The sequence below is a fragment of the Patella vulgata genome, chromosome 5 (assembly GCF_932274485.2).
Source record: "Patella vulgata chromosome 5, xgPatVulg1.2, whole genome shotgun sequence".
Lineage (NCBI taxonomy): Eukaryota > Metazoa > Mollusca > Gastropoda > Patellidae > Patella > Patella vulgata.
Window position 1 is genome coordinate 11287940 of NC_065883.2, and position 19606 is coordinate 11307545.

The following is a 19606-nucleotide window of genomic DNA, read 5'->3' on the forward strand; positions in this document are numbered from 1 at the left end:
TTTTCAGTCAATCACCACCTCTACTCTAATCACCATCACATCAACACCACCACCACCTCTACTCTAATCACCATCACATCAACACCACCGTCATCATTATTTATTAATGTAGCCTATGTCTCTAGTCTTGAAAGATCTTCGATCAACTGTATAAGATTTTGAGATGTATTAAACCTGTAACCAAATTAAACAATATTCTAAGAGTTTTGGTGCATTGTTGTTTGTGCCCTACAATTACCTCCCTTGTTTTCATATTGCCTTCATGCATTAGCTACCTTCAAATGTTGGAATTTGAAGTTGAAAATGATATTTTTGCCAATTTCTCAGCTGGCAATAGTGAATTATAGGATTAATAGGATTATTCTTTAACAAGGTAGCACGGTTTATGGATACCATCTATTTTAAGGCTTTATTTTAATAAATTTTAAAAATATAACTTAAAAATATGAAATTGTAGCTTTAAATAAAATTAAAACCATATATTATTCCCGAATTGACCTATTCTGTGTCAAGTGGATCTCTCTCTCTCTCTCTCTCTCTCTCTCTCTCTCTTTTTTTTACAGATTCAATTTTCATAATATTGTGGTTTGATAGGGGTTAAATATAGAATCAATGAGTGATATATTTTATTCTGATTTTTCTATATAAATAATATGAATTCATACAAATACATTTTATATACAACATAAAAATGAGTAAAACTAAAACATTGAATTATGCTTAAATTTGATTACTGAAAATACAAACAATCTTTAAAAGAGAAATGTACAATGGTGGGAAAAAAGTTCAACTGGACGGAACAAAATTCACATTTTAATTAGCGGTAATAATTTGAAAGGATGATCCAACTTTCTGAAAAAACAAACATTTTTGAAAGAGAAATGTAAAACGGTGGGACAGAAAGTTCAACTGGACGGAACAAAATTCACATTTTAATTAGCGGTAATAATTTGAAAGGATGATCCAACTCTTAAGCAAACTTTTTATTGTTTCTTAACTTCCTTGTGCCTTAATTAAACATATATTATGCAATAGCTAAATCTGCCTATTTGCAGGTCTTTCTTTAGGCCTGAAATGTTATCAATATTATTAATTAGACATTAATTAACTTATCCAGACCATAATCAACTCTCGATGGCATCGCTAGCCTGCAATGTTTATTGGATTAGGTTCCGATTTGCTGTTCAACTTAATCATGAAATGAATAATCGAGATATGTTTTTTATCGTACTGACTTCAGTATTGATGATCGAGGCTAGCCCCAAAATTCAATCGCTAAAATCTTGGTTCAGAGTGGATCAATTTGACTGAAATTTTCAGCAAATTCCCTTTACATTATCTAGTTTTTAACTATTATAGAGACAACTGTCAGCTCTTTGTCTAATCTCCCATAATGTATCTTTAAACAATGTGGTAGTTTATTCTTTAGATAATGCCTACTATAAAGACGTTATAAAAACGTGACTCAATGGTGCTCGATAACTATATGAATCACTGATTCAGTCAGATAATTACACAGTTTAAGGCCCTTGAACAAATAAATTTAATTAACAACTCTTGATCATTTCATTGTTTTAAGCCAGGCTTATGTCAACCTACGACGAGACAAAATTATCGGAAACTGCACTCATGTCACAATCCGATTAAAACACAGATCATATTTCATTCCTTTTTTATAGTTCAAAATTTTGTTTTATTTGTCTGTACTACACTAGGATCTGGAAGAGTTGTTATATAACCTGCATTCTGGATAGCATGAGGGATTAGCCAATGAAACCATCTGTTATGGCGACTTCTTGGCGTGTGATGCACGGGACTATGGTAAAACCACTAGAAACGTCAACGCTGATGGATTAATCAATGTCTGATGTCATAGGGTCAAAAGCAGCTCGTCCGACCCCTGACGTGACCTCCCAATATAACTGGTCAGATCTTCATGCAGTGTAGGCCATTGACTGTATAAAAAAAATGAAATGAAATGTAGATCTGTATTTTAATCAGATTGTTCATGTCACTACCTTGTCTTCTTCCACATTCTTTCCATTTCACAGTAGTATCAGATGACATGTAGCCAGTTCCAACTGAAACATTTATATTAGTCATGTCCATCTAAAGCTGGAGAGTGCTCATTAGTCCGCGGGTTCACTAGTCTGCGGGTTTATTAGTCCACTGATATCTATTATTAGGGCTAGGGTTGGGTTAGGGTACATTAGACCACCGATATTTATTTTTAGGGTTAGGGTTAGGTTTATTGATACACATATTAATAGTATTTCTTGTAGCGGCGGACTAGTGAACCCCTTTCCTAAAACTAGTTATTAGTCATCATAAGGGCCGCATAAGCCTGCTTCAGTACCTTTCAGTAGTTTCTTTACAGAATCTCAAATACTTGTAAACTAATCAAAATTTGTCAATATTTTTAAATGGATTTCAGATGAACGTTACTATAACAGCATAAAATAAACATAAATAACATTTCTCAACATTCTATTCCAAAACGATCAAAGTTTCTAAGTATGAGTCCAAGTCGTAGATGAACTTTTCCCATGGCTATTGTGTGTAATTTGTATCGGTCAGCACCACTGTATATAAGGTCAGGATTTTTTAATTGAGGTCCTCCACCAAGGAAGAATTGTGAAATTTGTTGAAAGAAGGTTCCTGTTGGTCTCCATGTTGAACATTCTATTTCATGGACTCCTGGTGATGTTGGAAGATGACAGAAACCATACCCATACAACTCATTTCTTCCATACTGATCTTGGTGCCAAACTTGAAAATGAATTTTTGGCCAACCTGCAAAGAAACAATCCCATATTAATATCGTTATTATTATCTATATTTAACACTGTCTACATAGAAGTGTTCCAAAGTAGGCTAACTGAATACCAATTTAAAAGCCTGCAGATTTTCTTTACAGGGTTTTAATAGAGGGTGATTATATCATCCAAAACTTCTGCTCATGTATGTTTATTTACAATTACAATCTCATAACACAATTTAAATAATACTGATAATGGTGAACAGGTGGATATATTTCATTGTTCGTTGCAATTTTTTATTTTCGGGAACACTTTAACAGCAGATAATTAAAATGAAGAATGATCTTGATGAACCTCAATCTGATTAAAACACAGATCCTATTTCATTTCGATTTTTATAGATCAAAATTTCATTTTACTTGTCTTTACTACACTAGGATCTGGAAGAGTTGTTATATAACCCGCCTTCTGCTTGATGTGAGGGATTAGCCAATGAAACGGTCTGTTGCAGCGAGTACTTGGCATGCGATGCATGGAACTAGGTATCCTACTAGAAACATCAACGCTGATTGGTTAATCAAATGTCTGACGTCATAGGGTCAAAGCCGCTTGTATGACCCCTGACGCGACCTCCCACTACAACTGGTCAGATGTAGTAGAGGCCATCGAAAGTTTAAAAAAAAAACAAGCAAAATATATATCAGTATTTTAATTAGATTGTGACGAACCTATAAACCTTGTACATGTATCCTTGAAAAAAAAAAGTCTAATTTGTGCTTGAAAATTATAAGAGAATATAAATTGTGTTTTTTTTTTATTAAATACCTCTCAATTATATTAAAAGTCCAATAAACTGAAGGAAATTTGTCGGGAAGACAAACGGTGGTGGATATTATGAACAAACAGGGTATTTATAACAGTTAGTTACCTTGTAAACCTTTAGTAGCAAAGTGAATATCTATAGGATGTGACCAATATGCTGCTTCGTGATTTTGTGGGTTATCAACTTGTGTTTGGCCTTCTCTTAATCCAGATAAAACTTTCCATGATCCACCTTAAAAACAAAATATTTATTATCTCTCAACAATCAACAAATGAATTAAAAAATTAATATTAATATGGTAATAATGCACATGTCACTGAAAATTTCAAGCACAGTTTTGTCTGGCATAATTCCTCGGGTGTCCACTGGTTCTAAAACTATTAACGTAGGTATTAACAATTTTTAATGAAGAAAGGCATACACTATAGTATACAGTGTGCTTTGAAGGAAATTTTTCCCCCTGACAGCAGTGCTACAACCACACATATTTCGAATTCCAACTGTCAGGGGTTCTTTTGCGGGCATGCAAATGTGTACATGGGTCCTCTGATTTTTGGTCCATCCAAACCACTAGACACTGTCCTTGTCAAGCCCTACATCCTGTACCACTGACAAGAGGAAACTGCCCAGGTTAACGCCGAGGAACTTTCTCGGCTTTAAAAATGAAACTGATTTTAATATACCTGTGTGAATTCCCCATTTACAAAATAAACTGTGTTCTGGAAATCCTGAAGCCCCTACAATTTGTCCAATCACATGAACCTCTCCCATCTGTCAAATAAACAAATTAAAATTTTGATGGAAAAGGATTAAAATTAAATTTATAAGCTTATTATTATTATTACAGCATATTTATAGCATGCCCTTTCATATAACATGTTCAGGGGCACTTTACAAAGTGACAATATAATTATAAATAAACAACAAAATTATGGGCATGTTAACAATTGTATACAGAGTCAGTTAAAAGCCTGATTAAATAAATGTGTTTTAAGTTGTTTTTTAAGAGAATATAGAGATGTAGGCCTACATCTTATTCTTAAACTAAATGGTTGATTATTCCATAAAACAGGTGCTTAAGAACTGAAGATGATTAACTAATTTTGACAAATCGTACAATACAATTACATTAAATATAGAAGTTCAGAGAAAAATAATCTAATCTATGTATTCAAATATTCCATAAATATAAAATGACAAACAAAATACTTAAAATGGAAAAACAAAAACATGTCAAAACTTGGTTGAATTTTTACTTCTTCATAAACAAGTACGATTTTATCACTATAATTGACAATATGCGGTTATCAAAATGTGAAAAGGAAAAATATGTAACACATAAGATATACTGACACTATAACAAACAATAGAATACCTCGTTTATATCAAATTTTCTTTTAATCTAAATGGAATTTGATTTTTTGTTGAACTTGTCAACCATTGCTGTTTACCAAGCGTTGTTCGTCCAGCTTTAGTTTCGTATTTTACTAAAAGTCAATTTAATTGTAAATATAACAGTTTTTATTACTTTTATACATGTATCATATTAAAATGAGATTTTTTGCTAAAGCGCATGCATCCAAATATCGGTAAAATATAATTTTAATTATTTCGTATCGAAGAATACGAAGATAAAATAAAGTTAACAATTTTTAAACTCGATTATCCAGTCCCAAAAAAGCTTGGTTGTGAAAAGAGAAAGAGAGCAAAGTTATTATATTAGATAATTAGATTGGACGTATTTATGAAATGTCATAATTCATTTAGAAAGTAATTCATGGTATTTTCTTCTGGACAACTTATATTATTCTCCATTACTGCATTGTACTTTTAAACGACACATGTTGTGAGTGGCAGTCATATTCATTGTGTCTATCCATATTATAATCCATATGTGTTTTTCATTAAATAAATTAAAAATGTTTGGCCGTTACGACTAAATGTTTTGGCCATTATGAACAAATGTTTGGCCGTTATAACCAAACTCTTTGGCTGTTATGACTAAAGTAGGGCCGTTTTGACAAAACCTGTTTTTGACCGTTATGGCATAGGGCCGTTACGACCACATCCCCCAAGGAGTTACGACCCAATCCCCCAAGGAGTGAGATCGTCTGTTCCCGAGATCTCTAGTTTCCTGCTACTGATATGTTTTTTTTATTGAACAAAGAAAAGTTGGCTACTTGACAATTAAGCCATATTGCATTGGTCAACATTTTGGCTAGACATCAAGTACCGGTATAGTAAAGTTTTAGAAAAAACATGTCAGATTCTATAATCGCTGCAAAAAATTAGTTCCCTGTTGTGCTGAGTGAATCGATGTAAATAGATTTATCTTTATTTTGGCTTCTGTCCTCATTAGTTTGATTGGTGCAAAAAAGTAGTATGTTTATTGCACAATGATGATGATGAAATTTGCCAAATTAATATATAAGGGGGGTTAGAGGACCGAATGGTTAGCTAATCAACTTGCGTGGTTTTGATTCCCCAGTTGTACGTGACAGGGAGTAGCGTCACCCGTCCAACCTTGTGGGTTTTCTCCAGGTCCTTGAGTTTCCTCACACTGCTAAGGGCCCCTATGAACACTGAAATAAAATTGAACCATATGTTAGTCTCAAAATGACCTAGTTTGTGTTGAGTGGACGTTAAACATCATTTCTCTTTCTCTCCGTTATTAATATATGAACTTACAGTCTAATCTGTTTATTTTAGGTGGAATAAAAACAAAGAAGGCCTCATCATATACAGTTTCAGGGAATAAATTGATAGAAATTGTGCTAATAAAAAAGGGGACAAGATTTGCGTTAATAAAAAAAGGGACAAAATTTAAAGAATAGTAGTAGATTCCTTATAAAATGTCATTACAGAAAGGTGCTCATTCCATATCAGATTCAGATTCTGATGAAACAATAGAACCCGATCCATGGGATAAAAATTCTCCAGATTTATTTGACAGCGCCAGTGAAGATGACAAAAAAAAAGCCCTGATCCCGCTACCTGAAAAACAAAAATTGAAGACAGTTGTTAGTAGTAATTCAAAAAAAGAATCCCCGGTTTCCCAGAATAAAAAACAAAAATCAATGACAGATTCTGGTAATTCTCAGGAGATTAAAAAACAATCCATCAAAAAACAGAAAAGTTTACATGAACTTTCCGACAGTGATTCAGAAGTGGAGAGAATTAAAGAAAAAATATTAAAGCTGAAAAAAATAACATCTTCAGGTGAAAAGGTTTTTGCGAAGCTTGTGAATGAAGAGACAAAGAAAGAAGAATGTAAATATGGGTCCAAGTGCTTCAGAAGAAATCCCTCACATTTAGCAGAATATAGTCATCCAAAGAATTGTAATTTGATTTTGTATACTTTATTTTTGATACAAAAATCACATCTAACATTAAAATATGATAAAAACTATTTTTTTTAAAATATGAAAATTGTTTGCCTGGCAATGAAACTAGAGAACGTACTTGTCAGTCAATTTACATGCCATGAAATTGGAATTTAACTTTAGTAGAACACAATAAATACTATTAAATTTATAGTTTTTATTTGTAAATACACTTAAAGATACATTATGGGAGATAAGATAAAGACCTGACAGTTCTCACTATAATAGTTAAAAACTAGATAATGTAAAGGCAATTTGCTGAAAATTTCAGTCAAATTGATCCACTCGGAACCAAGATTTTAGCGATTGAATTTCGTCCTAGCCTTGATCATCATTACTAAAGTCGGTACGATAAAAAACATAGTCTCGATTATCCATTTCATGATTAAATTATGAATGGAAGTCGAACAGCAAATCGGAACCAAATCCAATAAACATCGCAGGCTAGTGATGACATCAAGAGTTGATTATGGTCTGGATAAGTTAATTAATGTCTAATTAATAATTTAGATAACATTTCAGGCCTAAAGAAAGACCTGAAATAGGCAGATTTAGCTCTTGCATAATGTATTTTTTAAACATAAATATTCTAAAAATGGTCAAATTAAAGCCTGTTATTGAGTCAACTGGCGTGATTTCGAATGGGGAGGTTGTACGTGACAAGAAGTAGGGTCGCCTGTCCAACTTCGTGGGTTTACTCCGGATTCCTCCCACTGCTAAAGACCCCTATGCGGAAGCGAATTATTGAAATAAAATTATAAAAAAAACATATGTTAGTCCCGAAATGACTTAGTTTGTGTCGAGTGGACGTTAAACCCTATTTCTCTCTCTCTCTTAAAAAAATTATTTCTTGCTAATCTGAAGTAAATGACCAGAGAGCAAAATTTTTAAGTGAATGCCCAAGTCTATTGTAAACAATAGTAACCAATGGCAACTAAGATTTAACTTTGGTATATAGATCTGTTTATTTGAAGTGATAATAAATATGATAACTAGAATTTTTAATCTTTTCATGCCAGGTAGTATATCCATTTTTATTAATGTCGATTTATATTTAAGCTGTACTTTATTTCATCAATTCTATTAAAATTTATTATAAAGTTTACAACATAATTTCTTTACAACATAATTTCTTCTTGTCAGACTGAACATATAAATAAGTGAAAAGTAATTTCTACAATAATGTGAAAGTTTGCTCTCTAAAGGATATACCAGTCTAAAAATGGACTGTAATTTTGATAATCTTTAAGTGGCATTTATCGATTGGGAAACACATATACAGAACACAGTTTTTATGGGAAACAATCACTGGTTTATTCTAAAAGCACAACGTTTCGACAAGTATCCTCTTATCGTGTTTGATAACGATAACGGGATACTTGTTGAAATGTCATGCTTTTAGAATAAACCAGTGATTGTTTCCCATAAAAACTGTGTTCTGTATATGTAATTTTGATAAAATATTTTTTAGGTTCTCCAGCTAAAAGAAAATTAGAAGATGTACCTGAATATTCTCCAAGTAAAAAAACGAAACATGAAGTTACAGCGTCAACATCTACTTGTAATAAATCCAATAAAACCTGTCAGGAATTGTTCCGTGAAAATCAACCATTTAGTTTTTTTCTAACTAAAGTAACTGGTATAAGAAGTGAATACAATGATTCAGCAGCAGTTCATATTAGTGGTAGGTAGGTGAAATAACCTTGTTTAAAATACAGATGTGATGTCATCCTTTGATGTTGATTACCATTATTTCAAATAATTGTATGGGCAACTTGCCAATCGTACATTATTTATACTAGTGAAATATTTGACTAGCATGGCATATTTCACTGTAAAAGCACATGCAGAGTGTCTGTATTTTAAGTCGTTTAATGGTCTCGAGCTAAAAACATTGCGTAATATATTGTAAAAATATTATTTCAAATAATCGTACAGGCAACTTTCCAATCATACATTATTTATACTAGTGAAATATTTGACTCGCATGACATATTTCACTGTAAAAGCACGTGCGGAGTGTTTGTATTTTAAGTCCTTTAATGGTCTTGAGCTTGAGACACTGCGTAATATATTGTAAAAACACTCGGGCCTATGGCCCTCTTGTTGTTACAATATATTACTTAATGTTTCGCTCTCGACCATTAAACTACACTTAAAATACAGATGTGACGTCAATGGTACTGGCAACATGTCAATCGTACATTATTTTAACTAGGTGAAATATTGACTCGCGTGACGATTTTATTGAAATGCACATGTGGGATAGTATCTGTATTTTAAGTTGTTTAATGGTCTTGAGCAAGACATTGTGTAAGATAGCGAAACGACATTCTTGACCATTAAATCACACATAACCAATATACCCTGTTTATTCTATTCTATTCTAGTAAAGCATTGTGTTGTGACATGTTTATTGTATATTTATCTAGTAAAGCATTACATTGTGGCTTTATCAAGCCCGGATTTCACTTGTCAAGGGTGGGGCCCGTGTACACATTAATGTGCATGTTAATCACACAGTTTGAAATCACATTGGACATGTAACAGTTGAAATGAAAATTACTGAAGTATTTGGATTTTGAAACTTGTGGATCGTTTAGTTGTGCCTGACAAGGAGTAGGGTCACATACCTAACCTTCTGAATGTTCCACTGGTTCCCCTTAGTGATAAAATGCCTGGCACAGAAGTGAATGAATGAATAATTACCTAAATAAACCCCATTTCTTATGTTTTTAGAATTGAAAACAAGAAAAAAGTGTTTTTCCCAATAATTTTTGCTTGAAACGAAGATTTGTATGAGTTTTATTGCTTTGTATAAATTTTTATTGTTGTATATGATGTTTTATTGTTGTTGTATATGATGTTTTATTGTTGTATATGATGTTTTATTGTTGTTGTGTATTATGTTTTATTGTTGTTGTATATTATGTTTTATTGTTGTTGTGTATGATGTTTTATTGTTGTTGTATATTATGTTTTATTGTTGCTGTATATGATGTTTTATTGTTTTGTATAAAAAAAATTATTTCTTATTCTTTTCCTTCAGAAATATTATCAGAAGATATGGGAAATTTAGTGGAATCTTGTCAGGTAAATAATCATTCAAATCATGAATTCTAAAAAAAACGTCAATCTATTTATACAAAATGGCAGCAGGTATTTAATATCAAAAGTGTTATCAAGTGTTTAAGAAATCACAACGATGTATGTGCATGTGCAAGCAATGTGTAAGTTACTGCTGATCACATGAGTAGTCAAAATGGCAGTCCTGTGTCCGTATTTTCGCTGTCCACAAAACCACATACTATTTTAGCTTGTGCTGATTGGTCAAACACAAAAGTGCTCTATGATTTTTTGCTGCGACATACACGGTGATCGATCTACAAGTAATTCTATTTCTCCGAAGCTTTAAAAAATTTGTTTGATTATTTTGGATAATTTTCTTGTACTAAACATAGAATGAAAAAAATTTTTCAGTAAAAGATGAATATTCAGTTTAATTGTTTTATTTTCAGTTTAATTATATGTATAATATTGATTGGTTAGTTCAGCAATATCCTAAATCTTTTAGGTAGGTCAGAATGTTATTTTATATCGTTTAACAAGAAGTCCAGCAGTTGCAGATTTTTTGCGTGTTATTGATTGTCTAAAATTAAAACAGTTTCATAGATGCACAGCTTCAAATTGTGCTAGGTTTGTCTTGTATTTTATGGCCTTTATAGGCTTCACTGATTAATATTATTAATATTATAAAATCAATTATATAGCTTTCTTAAAATGTGGGGGGGGGGGAATCGGGTGGTGAAATCGTTTAACGCGTGCATGTTAGATCATAAGGTCTGTCATTGAGTTAGGGGGTTGGATGGCTGAATGGTTAGCGTGCGCGCGCTGTATCATAAAGTCTGTCATTGAGTCGACTGGCGTGGTTTTGAATCCCTGGGTGTACATGGCAAGGAGTAGGGTCGCCTGTCCAACCTCGTTATTTTTCTCCGGGTATTCCGGTTTCCTCCCACTGCTAAAGACCCCTACGCGCAAGCGAATTATGTAAATAAAAATAAACCATATGTTAGTCCCGAAATGACCTAGTTTGTGTCGAGTGGACGTTAAACTCCATTTCTCTCTCTCTCTCTGTCATTGAGTTAAGTATAGTGGTTTTAATTCCCCGCTTGTACGTGACAAGAAGTAGGGTCGCCTGTCCAACCTCATGGGTTTTCTCCAGGTCCTCTGGTGCCTCTCACAGCTAAAGACCCCTATGCGCAAGCAATTTTTGAAATAAAATGGAACCATATGTTAGTCTCGAAATGACCTAGTTTTTGTCGAGTGGACATAAAACCACATTTCTCTCTTTCTCTCTCTCAAAATGTGTTCAGATGTGCTGTATAAATATATAAATATACTTTTAAGAACCTCTAATTAAAAATGTATAACGGTAGTTAAATATTGTAAACAGTAATAAATGGTATTACCTTTGGTTTATGATTTCAGGTCTAAGCCGTTACTATTGGTTCATGGTGAACAAAGAACAAGTCAAGCTAATTTACAACTTGATGCTTCAAAATATCCAAATATAAAGTTATGTCAGGTAGGTGTACTGTGATAACTCCACCCCAAATTCACAGATAGGTAAAATCAGATTTTCATTTCGGAGTAAGATATCTATTATAGTTGGAATATCGATTCAGAAATGGAGCACTATGATGCCCTTTCATATAGTGATAAACATGGATGTTTTGGAATTTCTGTTAAATTAGATAAAATTTGATTTTGATTAAATTATTATTTTATTTTACAGGCAAGACTTGATATAATGTATGGTACACATCACACGTAAGTTTCATTTTATTGTCTATATCTTAAAGCCTCTGATATTCATTTGAAAGGAAAGGAAATGGGGTTTAACGTCCTACTGTTTTGCTCCGAACTGGGCTAATGAAGACGGGCATACTCCATACAGTGGGCTATGAGGGAAATTTTTATTTTACAGTAAAATGATGTTATTGTTATATAATACTGTGTATTTTATAGTAAAACGATGTTATCGTTATATGATACTGTTTATTTTGTAGTAAAATGATGTTATTGTTATATGATACTGTTTATTTTATAGTAAAATGATGTTATTGTTATATGATACTGTTTATTTTATAGTAAAATGATGTTATTGTTATATGATACTGTTTATTTTACAGTAAAATGATGTTATTGCTTTATGATACTGGATTAAGAGTTGTTATAACTACAGCTAATGCTATAGAAGGTGATTGGTATCAGAAAACACAAGGGTAAGTAACATAAATGTTTATCACCTATCTGATTAAAACACAGATCCTAATTCGTTTCATTTTTTACAGTTCAAAATTTTGTCTTACCTGTCTTTACTACACTAGGATCTGGAAGAGTTGTTATATTACCAGCGTTTTGGTTGAAGTGAGGGATTAGCCAATGAAACTGTCTGTTACGGTGACTTCTTGACGTGCCATGCACGGAACTGTGGGTAAACCACTAGAAACATCAACGCTGATTGATTAATCAACGTATGACATCATAGGGTCAAAAGCCGCACATACAACCCCTGACACGACCTTCCAGTACAACTTATCAGATCTTCATGTAGTGTAGGCCATCAAAAGTATAAAAAAACGAAATGAAATATAGATCTGTATTTTAATCAGATTGGTTTATCACTTAAACTTATTTGCAGTCGGGGGGTTGGATGGCTGAATGGTTAGCGTGCGCGCGCGCTGTATCATAAAGTCTGTCATTGAGTCGACTGGCGTGGTTTCGAATCCCCGATTGTACGTGGCAAGGAGTAGGGCCGCCTGTCCAACCTCGTGGGTTTTCTCCGGGTCCTTCGGTTTCCTCCCACTGCTAAAGACCCCTACGCGCAAGCGAATTATGTAAATAAAATTAAACCATGTGTTAGTCCCGAAATGACCTAGTTTGTGTTGAGTGGACGAGAAACCCCATTTATCTCTCTCTCTATTTGCAGTCAATCACAGACAACTTCACATTAAATAGGAACTTGTATTCATTTGAATGTTCATTGGCAAATTAGTACTGGTTAATTGGCTGTGATCTCTTCACGCCCCATTTACAAGATGTCTGCACATGTCATCATTTCTCGAAACATAAATTGTAGTAGATCTAACTCTTATTGAGGGAAAATAAAAGAAGGTTTATCCTAATACCATGAGGAGCAACAGCTTAAAAAAACCTTGCTAAACAGTTTCCACACTCTTGTGTGACTGATTAAACTGTAGAGCTGTGGCTTCTACTTCATGCTTCAGCCATATCCCAAAAGTAGTATTCGAGAATAGATCTCTACCCTAAATGGCAGCCATATTCCAAAAGTAGTATACTGTTTTGTAATGCTTTTCTACTCCGTTTCACATGTCTTATACACAAAGACTAAATAAACTTTTTCAATTCTATTAAATGGAAGCAGAATAACAACTTCAACAAAATCCTCGATTGTATACTTAGTGTTTTCGACTGAAATTGTTGATTTAGGACTTAAAATGTTGGTCAACTAGCTTAGTGTTCTCAAGCAGAGCTAACTGTAGACAGACAACCCAAGTTTAGTATGAGTATCCAGATCTCAAAAATGCACATTACACTGACAATGGAGAAAATGTGGTTGAAAAGAGAAGTTTGTAATGGTAAAATTTGCTCTGTAGAAACAAAAATAAGTTTTATGAATTTTTCTATTTCAGTGTTTGGATAAGTCCTGTATTTCCCAAATTACCAGGAGATGGTGGAACTAATTTAGGGGAATCCCCAACAAATTTTAAAAAAGACCTGATCCAATATTTAACAGCTTATAGATCTCCTAAACTAACTCAATGGGAAAATCATATTAAGGCACATGATTTCTCCTCTGCTAGAGTTTTCATTATAGGTTCTGTACCCGGGAGACACACAGATAGAGTAAAAGATGCTTGGGGACACCTAAAACTACGAAAAGTTCTTCAGAATTACGGTCCACCATTTAAGAATATTAAAGATTGGCCTGTGATAGGACAGTTTTCAAGCATTGGGTCTTTAGGGCCAACAGAAGATAGCTGGGTGTGTGGAGAATGGTTAAAGTCATTAACGGCAGCTAAAGGAATCGGTCTCACGTCTAGCTTGTCCAGTAAACTACAACTGGTAAGTTACTTCTTGGAACCCTGTTGTACGAAATACACCTAAACTTGCATACACATCATGACTTACACTTCAAAATTTTGCCTGCTGGTCAATTTTTTATTTATTTTGTTTACGTCAGGTGAACTTAAAACCAGGATTTGAACACGGGTAATTCTTAGTGAATGTTGAGGGCTCTTGACTGCTCGACTACCAATCCTCCCCCCCCCCTCTCACAAAGGGAGAAAGACTTTTTCAAACATACATACATGTATATCTGAATTTTAGATTGACTTTCTAGCCTCAATTACAAAGCTTAACCTCCAAATCATACATTTAATGATTAGAATAACCATTGTCAAATTATTTCATATACATAAGATTAATAGAATTTGTAGGGGAGTTGGGTGTCCGAATGGTTAAAGCATGCACTTTGCATCATAATGTCTATCATTGAGTCAAGTGGTGTGGTTTCGATTCCCCGCTTGTATGTGACAAGGAGTCAGATTGCTTGTCCAACTTAGTGGGTTTTCCCCGGGTCCTCCAGTTTCCTCCCACTGCTAAATGCCTCTATGCGCAAGAGGATTAATGAAATAAAATTAAACCATATGTTAGTCCCAAAATGACCTAGTTTGGGTCGAGTGGACATTAAACCCTCTCTATCTCTCTGTCTCTCTCTCTCAATAGAGTTTGCTTTTAGAGGTTTTATAATATTTGTTGTAGATATTTCCATCAGTAGACAATGTAAGAATTAGTTTAGAAGGTTATGGTGCTGGTGGTTCTATACCATACAGTATACACACAGCTCAAAAACAGAAATATATACACCAATATTTCAGGTCAGTTTCTAATTCAATGTTTGGAGTTGGGTGGTCAAGTGGTCTATAATGCACTTTAGATCATAAGGTTTGTCATCGAGCCAAACTTGTATGTAACAACCTTGTGGGTTTTCTCTGGGTCCTCAGGTTTCCTCCCACTGCTGAAAACTCCTACCTGCAACCAAATTATAGAAATAAAACCGGTTTCAGCCTTTACTCAGATTGCATCTGCACAATATGAAGTTCTAAAGAGTCAAAATTTTGGCAAATGTCATTCCCCCCCCCCCCCAAAAGTATGTTAAAGATACACATGCCACAGTTCTGTGGAATAAAATTACCATTTATTACTGGGCAATGTTTTGTCTGGACTTCTGTAGGCTACAGCTGTGCGATATCCCTGGAAAAAAATGAATATTGCCCAGCTCTACTCTAGGCTTTATCAGGCAAAGATACAATTATAAAACATGATGGAGCACTTGTTTTACATATACACCAATTATAAATAAAATATGCTCCCAGCCTCGGGTTCGCTCCCGGAGTTGGCTGAGAAACTTCATCGGGATTATCGGACGTGGTTCCCCCTTCTCAGTGGTGCAAGATGGAGGGCCTGACAAGATCAGCTGTCTAGTCATTCAGATGGGATGAAAAACCGAGGTCCTGTGTACACAATGGTGTGCACGTAAAAGATCCCTTGGCAGTTGGAATTTGATATAAGATTAGGCTGTAGTGCCCCTGTCCGTGCAAAATTTTCCTCATAGCACACTGCATGGTGTATGGACGTCTGCATTAGCCCAGTCAGAGCAGAACAATAGGACATTAAACCCCATTTCATTTCATTTCAACTAGATAGTGGAGGTCGATGGCTTTCTTAATCAAATATCTGTCATTTATCACTTTGAGATGAAGTAGAAAAAACATACCTTAGCATCTTTACCATGAATTTTAATCTGAATTATAGACAATGGAAATCTGAAGGTAGAGGAAGAAGTCGTGCTGCTCCTCATATTAAAACATACGTTAGACCAAATCCCGAGTTTAATGAAGCTGCTTGGTTCTTAGTTACAAGGTATTTATTTATTAATGTTTTAAACTAGAGCTCATGATTGAGATCAATGATTACACCCACCTATAAATACACAGACTTTAAAATAATGTGGACACTTACGGCTGGCCCCTAGATCCATTCACTTAATCTGATATACAGTATACATTTATTGTAGGTCTGATGTTTGTAATCCCTGACTATGCTCAACTTTACCTATAATACACAGGAGAGGCTTTACAATAACAACTGTACAGCACAGTGGACACTTGCAGCTGTCTCCCAGATCCATTCACATGAATCCCTGACTATGCTCATTCTTACCTATAATACACATGAAAGACTTTACAATAACAACTGCCATCTTTTATTGAAATTCAGGCTACCTTGTATCGTAAACTTAATTAAATAGCTGTTGGCAAATTTTCATCACAAAATATTGAAATTCAGGCTACCTTGTATCCTAAACTTAATTAAATAGCTCTCGGCAAATTTTCATCATAAGATATGTGGGTTTCTGTTTCTTTTAATTTATTTTACAAATTCATGTTTTTTTGTTTTTCTAAATGCTTGGATGGAACTATTTAAATGCATGAAAGATAATTAATTTTTTCTCTTTTTTTTTTTTTTTTTTTTTTGCAGTGCTAATTTGTCTAAAGCTGCATGGGGTGCCTTAGAGAAGCAAGGAAGTCAGTTAATGATACGGTCATATGAAATTGGTGTACTATTTTTACCACAATATTTTGTAAGTGTCTTGTAATTTAATTTATATTATTGGATCCATAATTGTGGCATCAGTCCAGGTCTTTCATTTTAAATTTTTGACATATTTTGTTTACCTCGGATTAGCAGTATGTTGACTGTAACATCCGGGATTATGGCCCCTGATTGTACAGAAAATAGCTTTTTTAGCATTGCAACCACTTGTTCATGTACCACTTAGGTAGCCATGAACATATGCATGTATTTTGTTCATTTATTATGCAATCAACATTTGTCTGCTCAACTTGTTTTCTTTTCCTCATTATGATGTTTATGGCAGGGTAATATGCAAATATTTTTAAAAACAGTAATTTTTTTTTTTTGTAGAATGATGAAGAAACATTTCCAATTACATCTGACGTAAGAAAATCCTTAAATCAGAAAAAAGCAACTTTTCCTTTACCCTATGACCTGCCACCATCTAGATATGAAAAGGGAGGTAATAGAGCTCAATAGAATTTAACCCACTGACCAGACAAAATATCACATATAAACCGCCAATCTGTTTCACAGAGTGTTACGAAAGTCATCTAATATCTCTGTAAAAGATGACTACCTTCAACACATGACCTCATATCACGCGGTGCATTGTTTACATAAGACATTACTGATTCGAGCAGAATGAGGCCTTTTACTCATTTTAATACCCATTTATTTATTTTTTTAATACATAAAAAAATGTTTTAGATTTTAATTTGTCGGAGGAAAAAAGTTAATATTTGTGGCTCATTAAGTCGCATTGATGTCATCCTTATCATTGATTGTCGCGGCCTAACAAATATTCACTGCGGATCAGTGTGATAAACCGCTGTCTCCTTGGATTACTGATCATGGGCACTGTATTAAATAAAACCTATATATTCACTGCCCATCCAACCGAGTTATGACCAGTTTGTTTTGGTTAACTAGGAGAAATGGTGGATGGTTGTTGTTGTTCTTAGCGTTTAACGTCCGCTTCCACCGAAGGTGATATCGCAGACAAGTTCATTTTAATGATCTTAGTGCACGCGCAGGGGTCTTTGCTGTGGGAGGAAACCGTAGTACCCGGAGTAAACCCACGAGGTTGAGAAGGCGCCCCTATCTCCAAGCCACATACGCTCACACCTGGGATCGAAACCACAGCCGCAAGCCAGAGGTGACCGGCCAACTAGAGGTCGAAGCGTGACACTCTAGACCACTAGGCCATCCCAACCCCCCTCATAGTGGATGGTTGAAGGAAGTGATTATGAGATGACTCCAGTTGATTACGAGCAGACTTCTAAAAGTTGATTATTACACGTCTAAACTGATTACCAAAATAAATTAATAGAGATGGTATCTCAATACCCATATCTCTCTCTCTGAATAACTGAGTGATCTGAAGATTAAAGATTCATTATGTAAGATTTAGATAAAGATGTGTTAGTTTTTGCTAGAATAGTTCAAAAATAGATAATGAAAAATGAATGTATTGAAAATTTCATTCAAATTACATTACTTTATTCTTCATTCAAATTACTTTATTCTTCATTCAAATTACTTTATTCTTCATTCAAATTACTTTATTGTGAGCGAAGTTATGAGTTTTGGAAGATGTAGCATAGATTGTTTATTGTCGTAGCAACGGTATTGGACATACAAGACAAAGTCTCGATTTTCCATTTTATTGTTAGATTTTCAAATGTTCAAATCTATTTAAATCTCAGCCATCTGATCATCTAGGGAGTTGATTATGGGCTTGTGAATAAATGTCTAAATAATAGATTATATAACATTTAAAGCTAAAATAATGACCTGCAATAAACAGATTTAGCTCTTACATAATGTATCTTTAAAACTTCAGCTTTTATTCATGACAAGATGACATCTCTCATACTTATTACAGAATATGGAAATAAGCCACTACCATTAACCTCATTATACTCAATTAATACAACATACTGCATAATTAACTAAATCTTGACAAGATGACAAGATGACATCTCTCATACTTATTACAGAATATGGAAATAAGCCACTACCATTAACCTCATTATACTCAATTAATACAACATACTGCATAATTAACTAAATCTTCTTGAAAATATCTTCTTTATAATCAGGTATCCTTAACTAATAATGATTAACTAGACTAAATCTATATAGCTGTTACCACAATTAAATAAGGTGAAACCCCCACCACTGCCTTCCTTATTATCATAAACTCCAAACAAAATTAACTCAAATATAAGCACATGCAAAACTCATTTAATATAATTATGTAGTAAGTTGTATTGATTGTATGAGTGTAATGAAGTTAATGGTGGTGGCTTCGGTCCATATTCAATCTGTAATAAGTATGAGAGATCGTGAAGTCATGTATTAACTATTGGTTATTTTTAACAAAAAAGAACATAAATACAGAAAAACAAATAATAGCTTTGGCAGTTGTCCCACCGGGAGTTGTCCTGCTCCTTACAAACAATATGAATTGGGTGGGGTTTTTTCTTTTTAACTTGATGACGATTATCTTATGAGTCTTATTTTTTTTACAGATCGACCCTGGATGTGGGATGTTCCCTGTGTTCATCTGCCTGATACAAATGGAAAAAAATATTGTCCACCAATGAAATGACGAGAAATAAATTTAGAAGAATATCACAAATATAATCTGATATTAAATAAATAATATTTTAACATATAGACTGATTCTAAACTGGTGCTTACATTTTTTTTATGCATTTAATTCATTGAATAAATTCAGATAAAGATGAAATTTAGTTTTCTTTTTTTAATGCAATATGAGGTGATTCTAAATATGATAGACATGTGGTAAATAATGGTTCTGAAAATGTTTTACTGTGGAGTCGTTTTTCTTTTAGTTTGTCTTCGAATGTATTTTTGTTAACGGCCATCTCACTCTTGTAGATAGCACT

General features: G+C 33.8%; 2 protein-coding genes across 4 annotated transcripts; one reads left to right on the plus strand and one right to left on the minus strand.

The window, feature by feature from the left end:
- Positions 1 to 611: 611 nt before the first annotated feature.
- LOC126821720 (B9 domain-containing protein 2) lies at positions 612 to 5086 on the minus strand. The gene is made up of 4 exons (XM_050550208.2): positions 4958 to 5086; positions 4266 to 4353; positions 3688 to 3813; positions 612 to 2793 (listed from the first exon to the last, which is right to left on the minus strand). Exons 2-4 carry the CDS (start codon positions 4351 to 4353, stop codon positions 2480 to 2482), a joined length of 528 nt encoding a protein of 175 aa, XP_050406165.1. The 5' UTR covers positions 4958 to 5086; the 3' UTR covers positions 612 to 2479.
- Positions 5087 to 5248: 162 nt separating this feature from the next.
- LOC126821145 (tyrosyl-DNA phosphodiesterase 1) lies at positions 5249 to 19398 on the plus strand. Of its 3 annotated transcripts, none has more exons than XM_056101224.1 (14): positions 5249 to 5352; positions 6292 to 6921; positions 8437 to 8649; positions 10015 to 10058; positions 10484 to 10539; positions 11454 to 11550; positions 11761 to 11795; positions 12158 to 12250; positions 13682 to 14114; positions 14814 to 14929; positions 15867 to 15974; positions 16593 to 16695; positions 17040 to 17151; positions 19226 to 19398. In XM_056101224.1, the coding sequence occupies exons 2-14, from the start codon at positions 6435 to 6437 to the stop codon at positions 19303 to 19305; spliced, it is 1977 nt and encodes a 658-aa protein (XP_055957199.1). In that variant the 5' UTR covers positions 5249 to 5352; positions 6292 to 6434; the 3' UTR covers positions 19306 to 19398. The 3 variants fall into 3 exon arrangements, with proteins under 3 accessions (XP_055957199.1, XP_055957198.1, XP_055957200.1); XM_056101223.1 differs by having other exon boundaries at positions 5256 to 5428; XM_056101225.1 differs by lacking the exons at positions 5249 to 5352; positions 6292 to 6921 and having other exon boundaries at positions 8475 to 8653.
- The last annotated feature ends 208 nt before the right edge of the window (positions 19399 to 19606 follow it).

What these genes read in the sequence shown, in the direction of transcription:
- LOC126821145 (XM_056101224.1), top strand. Translation starts at nt 6,435, where the DNA reads ATGTCATTACAGAAAGGTGCTCATTCCATATCAGATTCAGATTCTGAT. An exon ending in AGCAGCAGTTCATATTAGTG is followed by an intron (nt 8,650 to 10,014) that starts GTAGGTAGGTGA and finishes CTTTTCCTTCAG; the next exon opens with AAATATTATCAGAAGATATG. An exon ending in CAATATCCTAAATCTTTTAG is followed by an intron (nt 10,540 to 11,453) that starts GTAGGTCAGAAT and finishes TTATGATTTCAG; the next exon opens with GTCTAAGCCGTTACTATTGG.
- LOC126821720 (XM_050550208.2), bottom strand. Translation starts at nt 4,353, where the DNA reads ATGGGAGAGGTTCATGTGATTGGACAAATTGTAGGGGCTTCAGGATTT. An exon ending in TAAATGGGGAATTCACACAG is followed by an intron (nt 3,814 to 4,265) that starts GTATATTAAAAT and finishes TTTGTTTTTAAG; the next exon opens with GTGGATCATGGAAAGTTTTA. An exon ending in TGCTACTAAAGGTTTACAAG is followed by an intron (nt 2,794 to 3,687) that starts GTAACTAACTGT and finishes GTTTCTTTGCAG; the next exon opens with GTTGGCCAAAAATTCATTTT.